The following is a 20,124-nucleotide window of genomic DNA, read 5'->3' as shown; positions in this document are numbered from 1 at the left end:
AGTAGATGGTAGATCTATTTGTATACTTAGTCTATGGTAAAAATTATACAAACTTCGATAAAATCCTTATTTTTAGTTCCGGTTTAAAATATATCAAATATTTTAGTGTAATTATATTAATATTTATGTCTAATTTTTAATTTATAATTCACGAAGTAATATGTTTTAATTAAATAAAATTCCTAATACCGATATTAATTGCTTATAATCATTTCTCCTATTTATCATATATCTCATATTTTTATTAAACATATTCAATTTATTATTTGAATAAGGATATAAGGAAAAGCTCATTTTATGCTGTATAACAAATTGTTAAGTTATAATTGTTTGTTGCATAATTATTTTCAAATTTCATATGATCAATTATCGTTTCTATTTGTAAGATTTACTTCCGGTTTCCAAGAAAGCATTTGTGGGCATGCTGTTTGGAGTGCAATCTTAGCAACAAACTAATTTCTTTTTACGTTTAAAAAATAAATATTGAAAACTTAAATCTTATTGAACGTGTACTGTATAAGAAGTAATAAAAATGGAAAACGGTCAAGAAGAAAACAAAGTTGAAACTGTAATAAGTAATGCTGTTGATGACGAGGTTAAAAATGAAAAGCCGGTTTCTGACGAAAATGCTACCAAACAAACATCTGATGAAACACCTAGTGAACTTTTGGAAAAAATAAAAAATCAAATCGAGGTATTATTTTATGAATAAAATAATTAATTATTAGAGGAATGAAATATATGACTTATGTATGAGTCATATGTCACTATATATTTCTTGTATGAACGCAAAGAAAAGATTTATAATATTCAATAATATAAATTGCTATATTGTTACTAAAATAAAATTTTTGGTGTTTTTAGTTTTATTTTGGAGATGTGAATATGCAAAGAGATAAATTTCTTATTGAACAAACAAAATTGGACGATGGTTGGGTTCCTATGACTGTTATGTTAAACTTTAAAATGTTGGCTTCTATGAGCCAAGAACCTGATGTTATATTAAAAGCTATAGAATTAAGCAAACTTATGGAAATATCTGAAGATAAGAAAAAAATTCGTCGTTCTCCAAAATGTCCTTTACCAATATATAATGAGGAATATAGAAAAGCACAGGAAGCTAGGACTGCTTATGTAAAAGGATTTCCTTTACAGGATACCAATATTGAAAAACTTAAAACATTTTTCAGTGCTTATGAACCATTTGAAAATATTGTTGTAAGTACTTAACTTTTATATGATAAAAATTTTCATTTTTCAGATAAAGAAAAAATTTGCCAAAAAGTGTTTAGATTTTCAAGTATTTTTTTTTATTTGATAGATGAGAAAATATCAAGATAAAGGAAAGAAATTACAATTCAAGGGTTCCATTTTTGTACAATTCAAAACTCTAGAAGATGCAAAAGCTTTTATGGCTAGAGAATCTATAAAATATGGAGACACTGAATTGATTAGAAAGTGGTCGTAAGTTAATCAAACTATTTGATCCTTATAAAAGTTTTTATGAAATTACACATTTAATTTAAAATATTAATATTTTAGAGCTGACTATAGTGCAGAAAAAGCTAAAGAAACAGAAGATAGAAGACAAAAACGATCAGAAATGAAGGCAAAGAAAAGTGAATCTGTTAGTACAGAAAATTTTATTTCTTATATTATATTTACTCTAAAGATGAGAGAATTACAATATGAAAATAACTCATTTTCAGATGAAAAATAAAGAAGATGATGAAAGCGGTGAAGAAGATGAAAATGAAAAGGATATTTCATTACCAAAGGGTTGTGTGATTCACTTTATTGATGTACCTGAGAAATGTACAAGAGAGGATATTAAAGAACGTTTAGGTGAATTAGATGCAAATATTGCATTTGTTGATTTTAAAATAGGTGATAAGGAAGGATGGGTTCGTTTGCAGGAAGAAAATACTGCAAAGACTATAATTGATAAAATGACAGATAATCAAGTGAGTATTTTTGTTATTCCTTAAAATTTAATATTAGTTAATATCGATTTGTTTTATTGATTTTTTTTTGTTTTCATAAGATATTGATTCAAGATAAAACAGTTACTTGTCGCGTTCTTGAAGGAGAAGAAGAAGAGAAATATCTCACAAAGGCAAAAACACAAATAGTAAATACAAGGCAAAAATATAATAAAGGAAAGAAAGGCAAGAAAGGTCAGTATAGTAAGATAATGCTAAATAATTCTAAAACTAAAATAATATTATTTTTATAATGATGCTTTGCCATGCTAATACTGAGAGATCATGCTAATATGCTTTGGATCTCGATGAGTTAAACTTCAAAAATAACTGAATATTTTTAATTATGTTTTTTAAATTTTAAAATAAAATTATATATATGTTAAATTGATAAAAATTATATATTTGTAGGTCGTAATACGCGAGGTCAAAGAAAAAGGCGTAACAGTGACAACAATGATCTGGTTCCTAATAAAAAGGCTGCTATCGAGTAATTAAAAAATGATATTTAATTTGAAGAAACTAAAAATGTTCTATACACATGTATATTAATCATATTTTTATTATATGGACACTTATGTGTAAAATATGAAAAGATATTCAAAATAGGAAGCTACTTACCTTAAGTGCATATTTTTTGTTATGCTTAATAACAGTGTGTATTATTTATATAAGGATAAAAGTACAACGCTGTTTATATTTGTAAATTGTACATTATTTCATAGTCCCATGCATAGCTTTACACATTCGATTATAGGATAAGATTAATTATAAAATTAATTATATAATTCCATTCGAAATGAAAATGTATTTAGAAATCAGCATTTTATTGTTTTACAGTGAAATTTACAAAGTGTTTTTTATTACTAATTTGCTACTTAAATTTCACTGTTATGTGCTCGATAACCCGTTCACACAACCGTTAACGGAATAGTCATAATGTGCTGACGATTCGTACCATTTCCAAAATTTGACGAATATTCTTTCTTTTTATTTTTTTATTGGGAAATTATGTATTGAAAATGATCGAAATCGATAGTACAGTTACGCAACACCGTGCATAGTATGATTGCTATCTAAAGTACAATGTTATGTTCTTATTCATACCAATACGCTTTCATTACTTCATGTGCCTCAAAAAATGCATACGCTCGATTAAATAAATTCGACTATATTAAACAAGTGTAATCTTTTTACACGGTGATGGAAATTTCATCTGCTAAAGCTCATGATGTTTTTCTTTTTTCAGAGGGGAAAAATTTTTTCCTCGCATATACATCAATCTTAATAGAATGATTGTAAGTGTATTGTACGTTAATATGTCTCGGTAACCAGTCTGGATTATGTGTATTAAAGAATAAATTTTTAAAGGTTAATAATATTTTTAAAATGAAATTTATATCGATAATATATATTCAAAGTATTAGCAATATTTAATTTTATTAATTAATGGAAGAACAATGATTATAAATAATATGTAATATTATTGTAGAAAATATTACAAAGAAATAAATTTTTTTTATGTTTTATGTAAGAAATGATATTAAAATATCATTATATATGAATATTAATTATATGATTTTTAAAATAATATTTAAACAAAAAATAAATCTCTTTGTAATACTATATTAAATTTTGTAAATCCAATTCAATAATTTTTTAATAAGTAATAGATTCAGTTTGAAAAATTCTGTAAATTGAAAATGAATAATATTTGCATAAATACGAACGTAATCTCACCTTAGATTAGTTGGTCGAAGAGATTTACGTATAATTTAATTTAAAAGAAATCGTGTTTCATCTTTACGATTATGTTTTGAGCATATATTTTTACTAAAGAACTTCACTAGAGAACTCAATGCTTGCGCAAGTATCGTGGAGTTCTTTATAAACTGAACTATATTAAAAATGTATATTATTTTCATCTGTTTTCTTTAACTATTTAAATCTTAAACTTTCACATAGCATTCGCATAAATTTTTAATGCGAATATAAGAACTGGTCTTTTACATTGTATTGAATGCGTAGATATAAGTTTTTTTCACTTTTCTCTTCTTTTTTTTTAATTGTGAATGATATCAAGATGATGAAGAGATAACTGCGTTCTTTTTTGTCTTTCTTTAAATATTTCATTACGTCATTTAATATGATAAAATAGAACAAAATTTATAATAGAGAATATTTTAATAAGAAATAATTTTTCTATTTTTTCTCTAATAAGAATAACAATTTTCAAGAATAAATAAAATTAGTAAAGTGGCTTATCTACAAATTTTATTTTTGATTAAAAAAATCATATTAATCATCACATTTACAATATCAACTACGCAAAACTATCGTCGTTTAAAATTTAGAATTAATTTTTAATCATCTTTTTCATATTCTCTATGAAATAGAGAAATATCATACATGTATCAAATATGTTACATATATGTTACTTAATTGATTATCTATGCGAATTTATGCACGATTTGAAATAGAAAAGACTAATTTTTTTAAGTTGCACACAAAAACTAGAAATAGGAATCTTTCGTGAACTTATATCAATTATATCATAATATCAATTAATATCAATTATATCATAAATTATTGGTCATGTAATCTTGGATGTAAGCTAAGAGAAAAACACTGAAAAGAACATTGATAAGTGTAGTTATATTGTTAACTTGCGAATTTTTATTACCAATTTTGTTTTTTTTTAAATAAAATTGATAAATAAAAAAAAAAGAAAATATTTTCTTGTAATATCATTTACTATCACGTTTAAGATAAGTTAAGATAGATTTTAAAATTTATTTTCATTTATTTTCATAAGTATATAATAAAAAATAAGTAAAAAGAAAAGATGTGTATGTTTGATATATTTGTTCAATAATATATTTATAGAAAAACAAATATCGATAATAAACATTTGAAAAATATTTCATCGTTAGTTAACAACACAGTTCTTAATAGTTATTGTTAAGTTTAATGTTCTTTTTTTAATTTTTTAAAATTATTTTAAATTGAATTAATTCATTATGAATAGTCTTACGTAACACATGACTTTGATAATATCTCCTGAAAGAAATATATCACATTCTATAAAGGAACGTACTCAAATATTAAATATTTTGAGTCCTATGTGCATAATCGAGGAACAATAGTCTTTCAAGCCCTCCTTTAAAGCACTTTGTCTTTTTAATAACATATGGCAGTTATCGCTGTTTACACATCAGAATAATTAGAGAATACTTAACATAGAATTGAATGACGCTTTGAATTCATTTTCCTTTCGAGTTTACATTAACAAGTGTTGAAAAAAACACCGAAAGTTTCAATTTTTTATCGATACGTTTCCACTATAATCCAAGAAAACAATTTTCTTTGTCATTGAACATTTCTTAATTCACATCTCAAAACTTGGATTCGCCATTCGCTTCAAAATCTACGAAAGTCACCTTCTTGTTCTTCATGTTGCCCTCTAAGGGCAACCCCTAATGCTATACGGATATTTCTTGAATTTGCACACGTTTTTTAATGGTATTGGTGCCACTAGTAGTACTTAAAGAGCTGGTTGTTCTTGTGGGTGGTTTTGGAGGAATGGGATCTTTGTGAATGGCATTGCTGGTCCCGTGACCAGATTTCTGTTCACTTTTAAATTGTTCGTCAACTTCTGTCGATTGACTCTGGACAATTTGTTGATGTTCCTGGATAGAGGGACTTCTTGCAAGGGTAGTGTACGATGGTGGTGGCTCTTGAGCTGGTCTGGGACTGTCTGGAGTTTTTATAGATGACCTGGTAGTCATTGGTAGAGATTCTTGCCCGTTTGGTGTACAATCCATGGCTGCTCTTTTTTTGTCTCGATCCCTCTGATAGTAAATGCCGGCGAATATCAACATATTGAGCACTAATAGAATGCAACCGACTCCTACGGTGATTGCCAGAGCTGTGGTAGTGCTATAGTAGTGACGAGAAGCTAGTCTTTGTAACAATTCAGCGTCGTCTTCTGAATCATCCAGGATTGGGGTAATATCCTCGGTGATACTGTCATCGCCTGTAGTTGTACTGCACGCTGTTGTGGACGAGGCGCTGGCTTTAGTTGTTCCTACGAGGGGTAAGGGTGTGTACCATTCGTCTCGAACTGGTCCTAAAAAATTCAACAATTTCTTAATCAATTTAATCTATTTGTTGAATTGTGTATCATTTATAACGTGTAAATCGAATGTAATATTTTATAAATTTAATGTAATCAATATAGAACAGAGATTAACATTATTTGAAATAAAAATTTTGTTCTTTTTTTTTTACCTGCATAAAAATGATCGCCTCTTTCTCGAAAATGATGGTGACGCATAGAAACATCATCGTCGCCGGGTCGATGGAGTTGAGGTATCAGATTTAACCAAACCGCCATTTTATGACCCCGATAATGGCTCTTCATTTTTGGTTTCATAGCTAAAATAATATGTTATAACATATAATTCGAATAATCAATAATATATATTTATACTCGATATATACAAAGAAGACAATAAAAAAAAAATGCAAAGAAGAAGAAACATACCAATTGTGAGATATTGTTGAGTACCAGTCTCGTATTGCTCCCACGTAAGGCCACGATATCGCGTTTTTTCCTTCGGTGTGCCGTAATCCACCGATTCGATTTTGTGCGGCTCATTCGGATTGCCAGTTTTCGCGAAATTCGTGAAAAATGTGAGAACAGCTTCGGCGACGGTTTGATCCTGGCGAGAATAATTCCGCGAAAAGAAAGCTCCTCCACCCACCAACGGCAGACCGAAGATATACGATATATCCTCGCCACGAATACTGCCCAGACGCTGGAACAAAATTCGTCCGTAATATAATGTTTGAAAATCCAGAGATGGATTCTGTTCGTAAGAGATTTTTCAATAGGAATGAGACGCAGAGAGATATTGAAATTCCGTTTGGAGTGAGAAATCTTCCTACGAATTTGAAAATTGAAAAATTGAAAAATTTGAATCTTCTTCTCCTCCTTTCATTTTATATACCCTTTACTTTCGTCGAATCGTACTTTTGTGTCTTATTCGTATCGGCTGTAGATATTTTTAACACAATTTATAGAGAGCAGCGTTAATTGTAACGACGATTTTATGTGACGAAGAGTTAACCATGACACCGGAACTTATTAAATGAGGCCGCCTTTCAGTCGTGCGCGGCTCGACTTCCTTTTAATTAAATTTTGCTTTGTGCGTATACAGTTGGTCATACCGTGGCAAGCAAACGCGCTAAATCGCTATTAAACGTGACCCGCAGGCTAAACTTGTTAACTTCAAGTTCCTGCCTCTTTTGACACTTTCAACATTTCGCCTATAGCGCAACTACGAGATAAATTAGATAGTATCGTTGACTTCGCTTCAAATAAATTTTACGATATAGCTGCATATAGACATCCTGACTCGTTACATTAGTTCGATAAATTAAAATTATTCGTTTGTTCAATTTTGTACTATAAATTTGTATACGTTGGTTTGATAAAATTAATCGATAGATTTAAAAAAAATGGAAGGAAATAGTTCGATTCCATTCAATTCTATCATAAAATTAAAATTTTTAATTCTCCCTCTTTCCTCGACATCGATTTCCATCTTGGTTATCTTCAAGTTTTCTGCTCCCCGCTCTGTGTCCCTAACCACTGGCCATGATTTCACGATGAAGCTACTGATCTAATCAAATGCCTCGAGAGTTTGGTGGATGAGCCCTCGCGTTATCCCGCAAGTCTCCAACGGTGTAAATTAAGCGTGACGCTGTGCTGAAACTTGACCTCGTCGAATCTCGAAAGTTTGCGTTATTAAATCGATCCATTCGCCTGGTCGGTTTATTAAACCATCTGGCGCGTGATATTTTTCAAATGGTAATGATCCTTCGATAATTCAGTAGGGAAATTTTCGTTTTCAGAGATCAAGAGATGGAGGATTTATTTTAGTTTCACGAAACAAGGAAAAATGTGAATTAAAAATTCAGTATATTTTCATCTATTTAATATATAATATATTTTTTTCCTATTTATGCTATTTAATCGGCCAGGTATAATCTTATATTGCTTGCCTGACTGTACGTTGACGTACTCTCCTTAAACATACGATCGAGCAAGTGGAATATACCCCTGATTGATCAGCCAAGTAAGGTTGCTGGAAAAAGGAAAAAGGTTTTGAATCCTCTAGTTAGCAATTTCTTCAAGCTATTACAGCTATTTTTAAGTTGATAAAGAAAAAGAAAGTCTATATATACAATGAATATTTAAATAATATTATAAATATATAAAAAAATTATACAAATTATTTTTATCTTCAATTATTATTAGAACTATCAGACAATATTAATCTGTTTGTTCAACCAGGATTTTATTTCGCTATCACTCGATCAGTAGATAAATTTATTCCACTTGCTCGACTGCTTTGATTGCTCCTTATTTTGTCTATTCAATTCCACTACTATTTTTATTGATTCATTTAATTGATCAAATCAAGATGCAAGAGGAAACTTATACAAAGCTATATGCAAAATTACCATACTACCTACTTATTTCGTTATGTGGAAGGGAACGAGTGCTGTATACTCAAGAAATTTCGCGAAAAATCAAAGAAATCGCGTGTAAACATCGTTGCCGCGAAGGAAAAAAAGAAAAAAAAAGACAACTTTTTTGAGAAATAAGTTTACATCAGGAAGTGATTCAAAGAGGCACGGTTTACTTTCGACGTTTTATTCGGGCGTTTCAGTCGTTAAAAGATTCCTTCTTTTAAATTACTTTCAACATCTGTCATATTTTCGTATTTACGAAAATAGTAAAGAATTGGAATCTGCAAATCCTGAGTAATACAGATAAATAATCTTTTTATACTCACGTTCTCTTGTATTCTTGGTGCATTCCTTGTTATCTGATTGCATGCACGATTCGTTTATATTCATTGTATTTTGAATTAAAATTTTGAAATAAATATAAACAAGCTAATTTTATATTATAAATTTCAATGGTTTCAAGTTATAAATAGTCTATTTGAAAAACGTTTAATTTATTAACGTTAAAAAAAGACTCTTTAAAAATATTCCTTTTAGCATCCTAACTTGTATCCTAATTTAAAAAAAAGAAAATTAAAATCGTCTTCATAATTTCACCGTTATATTCCTCGACGAATTTCCCAGAAAATATTCACAACCTCCTTTAAAAATATGTCAACGTTCTTCACAAACCTGCAACATCCCGCTATCCTTGGTCTGATGACTGAAGTGATAAAAGTACGTTTTGGCACCCCTTCTGGCATGATAAAAAGCAATCCTCATGAGAGGAGCAACAGTGTGGCCATCGCTCAATGCCTCCATGGTCGAGTCCCTTATAATAATAGGATGCAAAATAGGCTTGTCCCAGTCCGTATACTCGTTCCTCACCGCCGAGAATATCTCGTTCAAGTGATAAACGTAAGCGTTCCTGATGAACGTTCTTAAGATTCGATTTCGATGATCCTCCTCGAAACCGTATTGAATGTCGTTCTCGTTGAAGTCGAGATTCGACTCCGTGGTCGATACACCGAGGATCAGAGGTACCTTGATGAACGTGTCACTGGCTCTTTCCATGTCTAACCCCGGATCGGGATTGTTTTGGTCCACTGGTAAGCCTGGCCCGATCCGTGGCACGAATCTGAAAACGACGAGGCGACGAATTAGATTGGGCGGTGATTCATAGCGCTTTAAATTAAATCGTAGCCGGGTGTCGATCAATAAGGCGACACGGAAGCAAACCGGAAGCCAACAATGGCGACGCAGAATTAACTATGCTTGCCGATTAACGGTTTGACTCGCGTTTTGACTAGGATAAATATGTGTATTTCATGGTCCGAGTGTTGTACAGGGATCGATAGCGGGATTTGGGGGATGAAGAGATATTATAGCTGGATCAATTTTATTAAGAGGGTGTTTGATTTTACCCATTTTCGTGCATTATGTTTGGCTCATGATGATACATAAATGTGTTTATAGAAATTTAGTGGTAAAAATTTTCGATAGTTCATTTTTCCATTAATTTTTTGATAATAAAATTCTAAATCGAAGGAAATATCACGGATCTGACAATTTTTTATAATAACGAATTCTTAATTTTATATTTAAGTAAAAGAGTATCTAGGATATTAATATAAGAGTTAAGAAAGTTAGAACGTAGGAATAATAAAATTCTAAAATTTTTTCTTTCCAACAAACGTTGATGTTGACATTAATTTTATGATCCATGTTATGTACATTTATCCTATCTAACTTGTGATTCTTTAAATAACATTAAATGTAATAAAAATGTGTGATGGCATAGGATCAGACGTTTTTAAGGGGAAATCACGCGAATTTTATTGGATTCTTTCGTGCAGAAAGCAATAATATCGGTCACTCCAAGTTCTTCATTCCGGCCAGGTAATTCGGGAGGAAGTTTTACATGAAATTTACGGGAGAGGGTCATATTCATGGATGTTAGATCAGACTCGAATCAAGATCGTAAAGAGTTACGGTCTTACCGGATTTCCGGCAGTTCAACAGCCATCAGCTCACGGAGAGGAACGCCGCGTAGACAATCGGCAATATCTTCGTCGTTCTCCGTGGAACATCCTATTTGCTCCCCTACTTTCAAGCGTAGGTCGTTCGGATCGTGAACAGACGCCCACGGGCTTAGTGCTGACCCACTCGATAACACGACGCGATGAAACAGACCTGCAATCATTGATCCAATATATCGAATAATTTTGATGAATAAAAAATCAAGATTTACCTTGATTACAGAACAATTTTGTATTTTGTTAAAATTAATAATTTTCCTTAAATACGAAGAGGACAAATTCCACATCGAAGTTACGTCCGACCAATGCATCTACTTTAACTACTGAAAGAATTAATGAACTGATTTTGAGCTTCGTTTCAATGATTGTTATTAATTGCTCTTTTATTTGGAATATATTATGCATTCTATACGCCCCATAATTACAATAAATAAGATTCGATACGTTTCAGTATTATTAATAGGCGCGTCTGATCAATATCGTTCGTTTCTACTGTATCTATATTATACTAATATATTCTCCAAAATTTCTTTCTAGTACAAACTCTTTTGCTAATTTCACATATCGATATTGCTCTAATTATAGATATAAGAATTCCGTAAATAAGTTCATCGAAACGAACGAAGGGTACAAGGATAAATTACAGCGAAAATAGGAAGGCGTTCTTTTCGATCGTCTCGAGTGCCATATCGGTTATAATATCTTTGAAGAAAGAACGCATTAAAGTCGGTGGTAGAGGAGGAGGCCGGATATATCGAAGTTATTACATCAACACGGGAAAGTCGTTATCCAGGATGGCTCAAAGAGATTTACGCGATAATAAAAAGGAAATATTCAAGGAAAGTGAAACGACAGCGGCGACGAATTATGGCAGTGGTGGAACATGCTGTAAAGCTGTAATCTACCTACACTGAATGGAACATCAATTTATCGCGCCTTTTACGAGAGGAATATTTTATACGAGATAGTTTACCTCGTGCTAAAACGAATAATTAGTTTTAAAGCGGGCCACTCCTTCCTACATTTAATCATCTTGCGAAAAGCAGACGCTCTTGTTTTTATATCTTTTGAAAAATCATATTCAAACAGTTGGTATATTATCAGTTAGGTTGCGAATATAATTTTTCTGAACACGATGGAAATTGGAGATTTGATTTGATTCTTCCAGTGTAAATTTTTGTATTATATTTTAAATATTATTTTGCATTTTTTTATGCATCGTGTGATTATTTGGAAAATTTTCATACGTCTAAATTTTGCATAAATTTTATATTTGCAATTTAATTATTACAATCGAATACAATGTACAATAAAATCTTTTAATGTAGAATTGATATATCGTTGCTGTTAATATTACATTGTAGCTTTTTTTTTCTGTTATATTTATATTATTTAGATACTGTTATATTTTTCGAAAAGTAAATTTCATCGCTGCAATAACGATTATTCATCTGCAACATTATATTGATTTTAACTTACGAATATCTATTGTCGCTATTATTTAGGTTAGCATTAATTGCAATCTCCCCTTGTCGTGCCCTCCTATATTTCGATATCCATTTTAATAATAAACCATTCGACAGGATTGCAAACGATAAACAATCGTCCAATTTCAATATAACAACACGACTTTCCGTTAACTTATTGCAGGAACGTAAATTTTAAATTGAATGAAATCTCGAGTAAAATAATCCTCCTCTCAACTTCTAATCTTTAATTAAATCAAGATCCCTTACTTTCCATAATAATCAGATTTTTAAATGTAATAAAAAATTAATTCTCGTAAACCATATTGATATTCCAGATTCTAATCTGTAACAAGAAAAAAGTAATAAAAATGAATAAACTTTTCAAATTAATAAACATCCAACGTATTATGATGCTTAATCTTAAATGAAAAAAAAAAAAGAAAAAGACAGGAGGAAATAAAAATAAATCTTGATAAAAGATAGAAGACGGAGAAGTCGAAAAAAATCTAGGAAAAAAGCTTTGGTTTCCACGAGGATTTGACGGGCTCGTAAAGATGGCAAGTCGAAAGAATATCGAAACCTCTAAAGCATCGGTGACTTGACGCGGAAATGTTGCAAAGGGAAGGGTATTCGGATTAATCCCGGCGATGCAAGGGATGCCGAGGGGAAATACGATGCAATACGTGTCCAATGTAAATATCCTCCGCCTCGTCGAATCCAAATATTTGCCTTTTACAATTTTGTATCCGCTCACTCTCGACTAACGCCGTCCAACTATCGCTATAATTTTCGGCCAGGCCGATGTTTGCACGAGACAACTGGGAGCCAGAACGCGATATTCTCTCCTCCTCTCTCTCCTCCCTTCTCCTCCACCATTCGTTCGCCACTCTTCTTCTTTTCGATGAAAAGTTGATACCGTGCCACGAAAGGTTAATATTCATCCGTGAAATCTTCAAATCAGACCTACGATTTAATACACCGATTTATATTTTCTCTTTCTCTTTGTTTCTTATTTGTATTTCATATCTGGAAGGGCATAAGTGAAAATAATAAGTTTGAATACGTATGTAGTGCAATATACATTCCAAAGAATATGCGAGGTTAATATAATCCTTAAATCCTTAAACATTTTGAGAGAAACAATAAATTTTTGATCAATTCCAAGTATTCGAAAGAAAATATTCCGTTGAAAAAACATTTAGTAAGAAAATAGAAAGTTGAAGTAATTTAAAGTGTTGAAAATCATTTTATCTGAGTTTTCGTTACCAACATTTATAAAATCGAAGTTTCTCCAATATATATTGCAAAGAACATTTGGCAAATTACACAAAATTATTAAATTAACATCATGTTTAACGATATTCGAACCAACCAACGTTCCATTCCCACTCATCTCGTGGATTATATATAATAAACTGCTTCGAATTCTCTTCGAGGCTATATAGAATATTCAAAACTTCCCTCAACTTTCTCCGGCGAGCTATCCCAAAAATCTTCTCGAACATGGAGCATTCAAACTCCCCCTTCTATTTTCTATAAGCGCACCGAGAGAATCAGGCCGATTATTTCAATCACGCGCCACCCCTAAATATCGGAACTTCTTACTTTAACGACCGATTCTTGTTGGCAAGGGCGGTCCATGAATTATAATGGGCCGAACGTTAATTTCAAAGTGTTGGAACTCGAGCGAAGAACACTCTGCACCATTATCGATTCGTGCCTCCGCTTCAATTAATTAACACTTCTCGATAACCCATCTTGTCATTTCCGCTCTTCAAAAAAAAATCTTTCTTTTTCTTCTTCTTCCAATTTGCACGTTTAGCTTCGATGATCTATATTTGAGTAAAATTTTATACTAGGAAAAGAAGTAGGGTTTCTTTTTCTTTTTTCCGTAGATGATGAGGAATCGATATTGTTAATTTCCGCTTTTGGCGATCGATTCTTTTAATTCGTACGTTTGATTTCGATGATCTCTTACGGATGAGGAACGTAAGATTTTATTTGGAGGCGAATTTTTTAATCGGTGGAGAGAAAGAAAAAAATGAAAGAGATTTTCTTTTGGATAAAATGTAAATGAGCTTAAGGGAGACTATTGGTGGAGGATGAAAATGGAAGAGAAAGAATTTGTATACTTTTCGTTAGAAAGTTTGGCAAGGATTAAGGGCGAAACAAGAAATGTGATAAGGTGGTGATAAGTTTCTTTTTTTCAAAGTGGTTTCTTAGCAATATGCGATTTTTTTTAGCAATTTTATTGGAGAAAAGACCGTAGTGTGTTTGAAAAGAAATTCTATTAAAGTATGTAAAATAATTCGTTAAAAAAAATACATCTTTCATTTATATCTATTTTCTTGAAATATATTAGAATTACCATTTTGTCTACTTTCATATTTTTCTAAATATTCTAATATATTTTCTAGAATTCATTCTTTGTGACTAAATGGATTCAAAAACACATCGAGAGGATTTATCATCCCTTCGTAACTCGAGTAAAGGTATCATCGATCGAACCTATCACGAAGTAATCCTCAAACTTTCAAAATTACCAGAATTGGATTCACATTAAAATTCAACAGTGCACGTTCGTGACTCGTGTTTCACACGAATATAGGAAATTTAGCAAAGAGAAGTTTGAGATCGAAGGAAATGATTCGAACGATATCCTTGTACGAGGTCTCGAACGACGAGACGAGGACAACGTGAAACGTTCACGAATAGAATGATACGCATGCAAGATGTTCGGTTTAATAACTTGGATGACGAGAACGATAAGAAACGAGATCGCCACGGATAAAATGCGAATTTAAAATATCAAAAACGATGAAATTTTCAGTCGAATTGTCCAATATTTTGAATAAGCGCGATAAATAAAACGCAGATAAGAGAAGAAAACGAATAATTTCAGCAATTTCATCGAAGTATAAATTTAGATAGCTGATCAAACAGTCTTGGCCAATAGCTAAGATCTCCATCAGCATCAATCTACATCTTGCGTTCGTCCCAATTAGCTTACTACGTTTGCAAATAGTCTATTCTCTCAAAATCTATAATCTCATCCTCTTCATCGCTCCAATATGGTCAAGATTAATAAATTCGTTCGATAAAAAATAAAAAATCTATGTAATTTCCAATGAGTCTGTCGTCTCAATTACATTAAAAAAAATTTACGTAGAATCGTTCATCGACTTTCGTATTATTTCCAATTTTTCCATTAAATCGTTAATGTTTATCGAACAAAGAGAATTCCTTATTGTTTTTAACCTTTTCATTATTTTCTACGTAATTTTCCCATCGAATTTCTTCGTTCGTTTCTAAGAAAAAGGGAAAAAAGGAAACGAAATAACTTCTGTACCACAAGTTCTTCATTCTCTACTTCTTTTTTTCATCGACACATTTCATTCGAGAAGCTGTTTCTCGCCTACACTCCCTGCGCACGAACGATTGGTTTCGCGAGTAATCACGGAACCAGTGGACCGTGATTCCTGGCAATTGGCTGATTCAATGTGCGCCAGTTGCATCGATTCTTCGAATTGACCTGACTGCTCGGTCAGTGGGCGGATCGGCTAAAGAAATCTGTGTGACAGAAATGTTAGGTGAACGCGTAGGTTAGCCGAGTTTATATATATATCGTACCGTGGAAAATGGAATCTTAAAAAAAGAAAAAGAAAAAAAACTGAAATCCTATATTACTCGGCTGGAAGTTTTTTTTGCCAAGCACTTCAAACGCGAATCTACTTTCAACGAAGTCGAAGAAACTGGAAGAAACTCGAAGTTTCATTGAGGCGTAGTTTTGGACAAGATCCGATTTTCATCGAAAATGGAACATTGCATAAAAATAATATTTCGTACAAAATCAATAAAATATCCCGCACCTCGAATTCGTTCTCTAATTCTAATTAAAAAGAAAAAAAAAAAATCTCTGAAACGCAACCGAAATGCAACCCAAATCCACATCAAAGAAATCCTATCCTATAACAGGATATCCAAACAACAATGATAAAAAGAACATCCTCCTTTCAAAGGAACATCTCGTTATTCAAATTTCACTGGTCTTCCTATTTTGAAACTCGCACAGACCCCTCCTCCCACGAATGCGGATTCCTTCATCGATACACAAACGGCCATTATACAGCCGAGTCGAGGGAGGAAGGAAGGGAAAGAGGGAGGCAAGAGAGGAGAGAAACGGAAAGAGAGAGGCTTTAGCCTCGACGGTATATATATATATATATACGAAGCATTCTCGTGTTCCAGGGAGCCAGACACCGGTCGGGAAGGGATAAAACAAACGGGGAGACAGGACGCAGACGGGGGGAGAGTTGGTTTGAATGCTTGCGGCTGTCTGAACAGGACCCAACCTCGTTGCTCGGCCATTTCCAGGGTTCCGGTTGCACCGGAAATGTTACCAAACAGTTTACATCTTCGGCCTGCTCTTTACAGCCCTGGTAACGCGCTGTCTCCGTTTCTGAAGGTTCAGGAAGCGGCGAGAACCGCTTTTCCATCCTTGTCCGGACCTTGCAATAGTCTCTCTCTCTCTTTCTCTCGTTCGCATCTTCTCCCTTTTCCATTTCTATTTTCTTTCTCGACCTCGATACCATGCAACGAGCAACTTCCTTCGTTGGTGGAGGGTAAAGGAAGGGAAGGGCCTCTCCCCCTTCCGACATGGCATCGGAATCGTGGCGAGAATGCACTCCCATGATGATGATGGTGGAAACGTGGAGGAACGAGACTCGAACGAGAGACTTTTACGCTCCTGCCCTCGTTCGCGTTGACGCCCATCGCGCTCGATTTCCACTTGGAGGAAGCAGGTTGTGCAGAAGGAAGTTACGAGGAAATTACGAGCGGCTGCACGGTTACGAAACGGCTATTTGTTTCTTTTTTTTTTTTGGTATTTCGAGCTTAGTTCTTCCGATGAACCTCGAATGAGAATTTTTTTTTAAGTCATTCTTTCTCTTGTTGTTATTTTGTTGCTTCGCGTTTCCTTGAGTCTCTCTTCTTTCTTTCTTTTTTGTTTTTTTTTTGACCAGGAATGGAGTTAAAGTTGTTCGCTTGGAAAATTTTTTTAAATTAAATTAAATTAAGGTTTCCTGTTGTTCTTCAAACAAATTTCTGATTCCTCGAACTGGCGGGAGAAAAGTTGTCCTGTTTTATTTCGTTTATCGTCCATTTAGTACAACAATTATCTTGATAATAATTACAATTCTTTATCCAAATTCCGAAACAAAGATCGTTAAAAATACCATTTTTCTCCAAACAAAATAGACCCTTATACAGACATCTTGTTCTTTCTTCTCGTCGTCTTAACAACAAGAGAAACAGCACCGAAATTTTCGAAGATACTCGAGTCATTCGAAGCGAGTCATCATTTTTCCTACTTTTTATCGCTGTCTTTCTCTCGCATTCGCTCTCCGTTTCAAGCGAGGCACGTGTTCGGTGGTCAGTGACAGCTATCGAGTCGACATTCTTTTTTCTTTTTTGTACCATCAGCGAGGTTACGCATTTTCTATGGGAACGGAACGGGGTCATGGAATTTTCGGTCATTCAACGTGGCTACTCGACGTGGCTCGGTTTCGGGAAAACCTCGTATCTCGAAAACCGATTCGGATATCGACTTGTAACAAAATGCATCTTCGATGCAACCTCTATCTATTCGATGGATCTCTAGGTTTCGAATTTCGCTTCGCTTCACGATTTTGCGGTTGGAACTGAAAGTATCGTTGAAACGTTTAATGGGTTGCAGCATAGGTGCCATTGAACGTGCTCCGGCAATTTTTAAACGTTTGAATATATACGTTTCTGTAAAATATTTGAATATTTATTTCTCTTTGAAAATGACACGCATTGACGAATATAAAAAATATTTTGCCCTTCTGTATAGATTTATGGATAAAAAAATGGAGTTTTTTTTATAATAAAAAAATAAATTTTTCATTTCAAATTATTTTATCTTTTGAGAAGATTTTTTTAATTTAGTAATTTAAATTAGCGGGATATAATTTGTAGTTTGTGTCAATATTAATAGGAATCTTGAACGTGTAGAAATATCAAAGATATTTTTGAGATGGAGAGATGTAATTAAAGTGAGAGATGTTCGTTCTAAATTATTCATCGGTTAAAGTGTCCTTTATTTCGTGCAACTTCAAAATATAATTAGTGCCTCTACGCGTACCAAGCATGTATAATAATATTATACACGACGAATATTTATCTTCCACTTAGAAGGTACGTGTGTATTTTTCTTAGAGTCGAACCAAGCGCTCCTGTCATACTCCATTTTCGTTTTAAAAGAAATCTCTTATAATTTTACAAGCAAAATAAATTTTGCTAAATAATTATCGTTGCCTGTCCAAATATTCATTCAACTAACCAATAACCAATTTTAAAATTAAACAAATTCTTCAACGATCGTTCATCAAATCAATATTGAATTTAAATATAAATGGGGAAAATGCAAATTATTTTTATTATCTATTTATTTTTATTTCTTATTATTTATTTATCTCCTATTATTATTGTTATCGATTGCAATTATGTTTTTCTTCAAATTTTTCAAACGTTTCTTTTTACCAATAATAAAAGCCGTAAAAAAAAAATCCTTTGGTCAAAAAATATTTTTCACTTCTTAAACATATATTGAGCCATGTTTCGCAATTCCCTCACAAAAAACCCAGTCACTTGTAAAAAATCCAAATTTCAACCAAAATCAAAAAAAAAAAAAAAAAAAGATAAAAAAAGGAAAAAAAAACGTTTGATCTAGCGCAGTGGCCAATAAAAAAAATACATTTTTTTCGAGAAATGAAACCACGTAATTTGTCACCATTCACACGAGATCAATACGCGCGATTTTTCTCCACCTCCCCTCCTCTTTTTTTATTTTTCACCCTCGTGAGATGCCGTGCTATCTCGATTGTCGGATTGGCTGGACTAATCTCTTACCGATTAATCGAGTGTCCGAGTGGTCAGGATCCCCTCTAATCGCGGCCGACACGCGATATTTCTGCGCTATTCCAAATCGATTTTCATCCGTTGTTATTGTGCATGCCCTTCGTCATAGCGGCTGACCCTCCATTCCTTTCCAATTTGTCCTCCAACGAGGACACGGGTATAAGTTAGTACTTTTCGAAACTGATGGGTGTGCGTCACGATTTGGATCGCTTGATAGGTGTTTGCGCGTTTTTAGCATGCGTAACGCGGACGAGAAGAAAAATGAAACTTTTCGAGGGGATGATAAATCTATGGTTCGAGTAGTTTTTTTTCCTCTTTTTTTTTTTACGAATGATCCACTGAAGTAGACGGTTTTTGGGAAACAATCTCGTGAATTTAAATTTTGATCGATAAACAGGGATTTTTTTTTAAAATTATCGAGGAAATAGAATTTTCTTTGTTCTTGTCGTTGTTGTTGTTAGAGAATTTGAAAAGGATGAATTTAAAAAATTATTTTTTAATTTTTTTTTCAGATCAGAGCGTTGAAATCTTTTCCCATTCGTACTGAAATATATCCGCCTTTCATTATGTCACCGAGAGATAAAATCCATATGACTCACCCTTCCCGTAGGGAGCAAGCAATAAAAGATTGACGAGCGCAGCCCCAGTATCGTGTCCAATCAACGTGATTTTCGTCGGATCTCCTCCAAACGCAGCGATATTCTCGCGTACCCAACGTAGTCCCATAGCTATATCCTTCAAGGCCAGATTTCCACCGGATCCTGGCGTTCTGTCTGGATAAGGACGAGTTCTCAAGAAACCTGGAACACCGCCAACCATATTTGATTCTATTAATCCGCTACTACCCCGTTTTCTTTCTCTCCCTCAAAGAATCTCGATTTCCTTTTTTTTTTTTTTTAAACATCATGAAATTTATTTCTCATCCATTTTTTTCCTTCACCATATCCATTTTTCCTTTAATATCGTAAACTTATTATCTTTGAATTTTCTCCATTTATCCCCGACTTTATTCCATTTCTTCCTTTTTTAACAATACTATCAATATTATTTTCCATTTTCTTTCGCGATCTTTTCCCTCTCCCCCCTCCCCCCCCTTTATTCCATCCCAACTTATTAAATTTATCATCTTCAACCGATCTTCGATTCACTCTTCACCCTTTATGTTATCTCCTCTTT

General features: G+C 32.9%; 2 protein-coding genes and 1 non-coding gene across 22 annotated transcripts in view; 2 read left to right on the top strand and 1 right to left on the bottom strand.

Moving 5' to 3' along the window:
- Window positions 1–33: 33 nt before the first annotated feature.
- LOC107993769 (la protein homolog) lies at window positions 34–2,689 on the top strand. Of its 2 annotated transcripts, XM_062079288.1 has the most exons (8): window positions 34–107; window positions 387–694; window positions 865–1,218; window positions 1,322–1,464; window positions 1,543–1,627; window positions 1,710–1,964; window positions 2,045–2,177; window positions 2,394–2,689. In XM_062079288.1, exons 2-8 carry the CDS (start codon window positions 533–535, stop codon window positions 2,474–2,476), a joined length of 1,215 nt encoding a protein of 404 aa, XP_061935272.1. In that variant the 5' UTR covers window positions 34–107; window positions 387–532; the 3' UTR covers window positions 2,477–2,689. The 2 variants fall into 2 exon arrangements, with proteins under 2 accessions (XP_061935272.1, XP_016905868.1); XM_017050379.3 differs by having other exon boundaries at window positions 34–694.
- On the top strand, window positions 2,231–2,321 carry LOC114576954 (small nucleolar RNA U6-53/MBII-28). Its single transcript, XR_003696531.1, has one exon. It is a non-coding gene; the product is annotated as a small nucleolar RNA U6-53/MBII-28 (small nucleolar RNA).
- A 1,208-nt stretch (window positions 2,690–3,897) lies between the features above and the next one.
- The window catches only part of LOC108003092 (neuroligin-4, Y-linked-like), a 307,743-nt gene continuing 291,516 nt past the window's right edge, over window positions 3,898–20,124 (bottom strand). For 17 of the 19 annotated variants that reach the window (XM_062079270.1, XM_062079272.1, XM_062079271.1 and 14 more), the window contains 7 exons: window positions 19,548–19,748; window positions 10,502–10,694; window positions 9,195–9,639; window positions 8,849–8,881; window positions 6,529–6,802; window positions 6,273–6,419; window positions 3,898–6,111 (listed from right to left, as the gene is read on the bottom strand). In XM_062079270.1, coding sequence (XP_061935254.1) covers window positions 5,465–6,111; window positions 6,273–6,419; window positions 6,529–6,802; window positions 8,849–8,881; window positions 9,195–9,639; window positions 10,502–10,694; window positions 19,548–19,748 — 1,940 coding nt within the window. In that variant the 3' untranslated portion in view covers window positions 3,898–5,464. The remainder of the gene's footprint in view (window positions 6,112–6,272; window positions 6,420–6,528; window positions 6,803–8,848; window positions 8,882–9,194; window positions 9,640–10,501; window positions 10,695–19,547; window positions 19,749–20,124) is intronic. The other 2 variants (XM_062079286.1, XM_062079287.1) reach the window with 1 other exon arrangement.

The sequence above is a fragment of the Apis cerana genome, linkage group LG9, assembly GCF_029169275.1.
Source record: "Apis cerana isolate GH-2021 linkage group LG9, AcerK_1.0, whole genome shotgun sequence".
Lineage (NCBI taxonomy): Eukaryota > Metazoa > Arthropoda > Insecta > Hymenoptera > Apidae > Apis > Apis cerana.
This window is presented reverse-complemented; position numbering and strand designations above follow the sequence as displayed.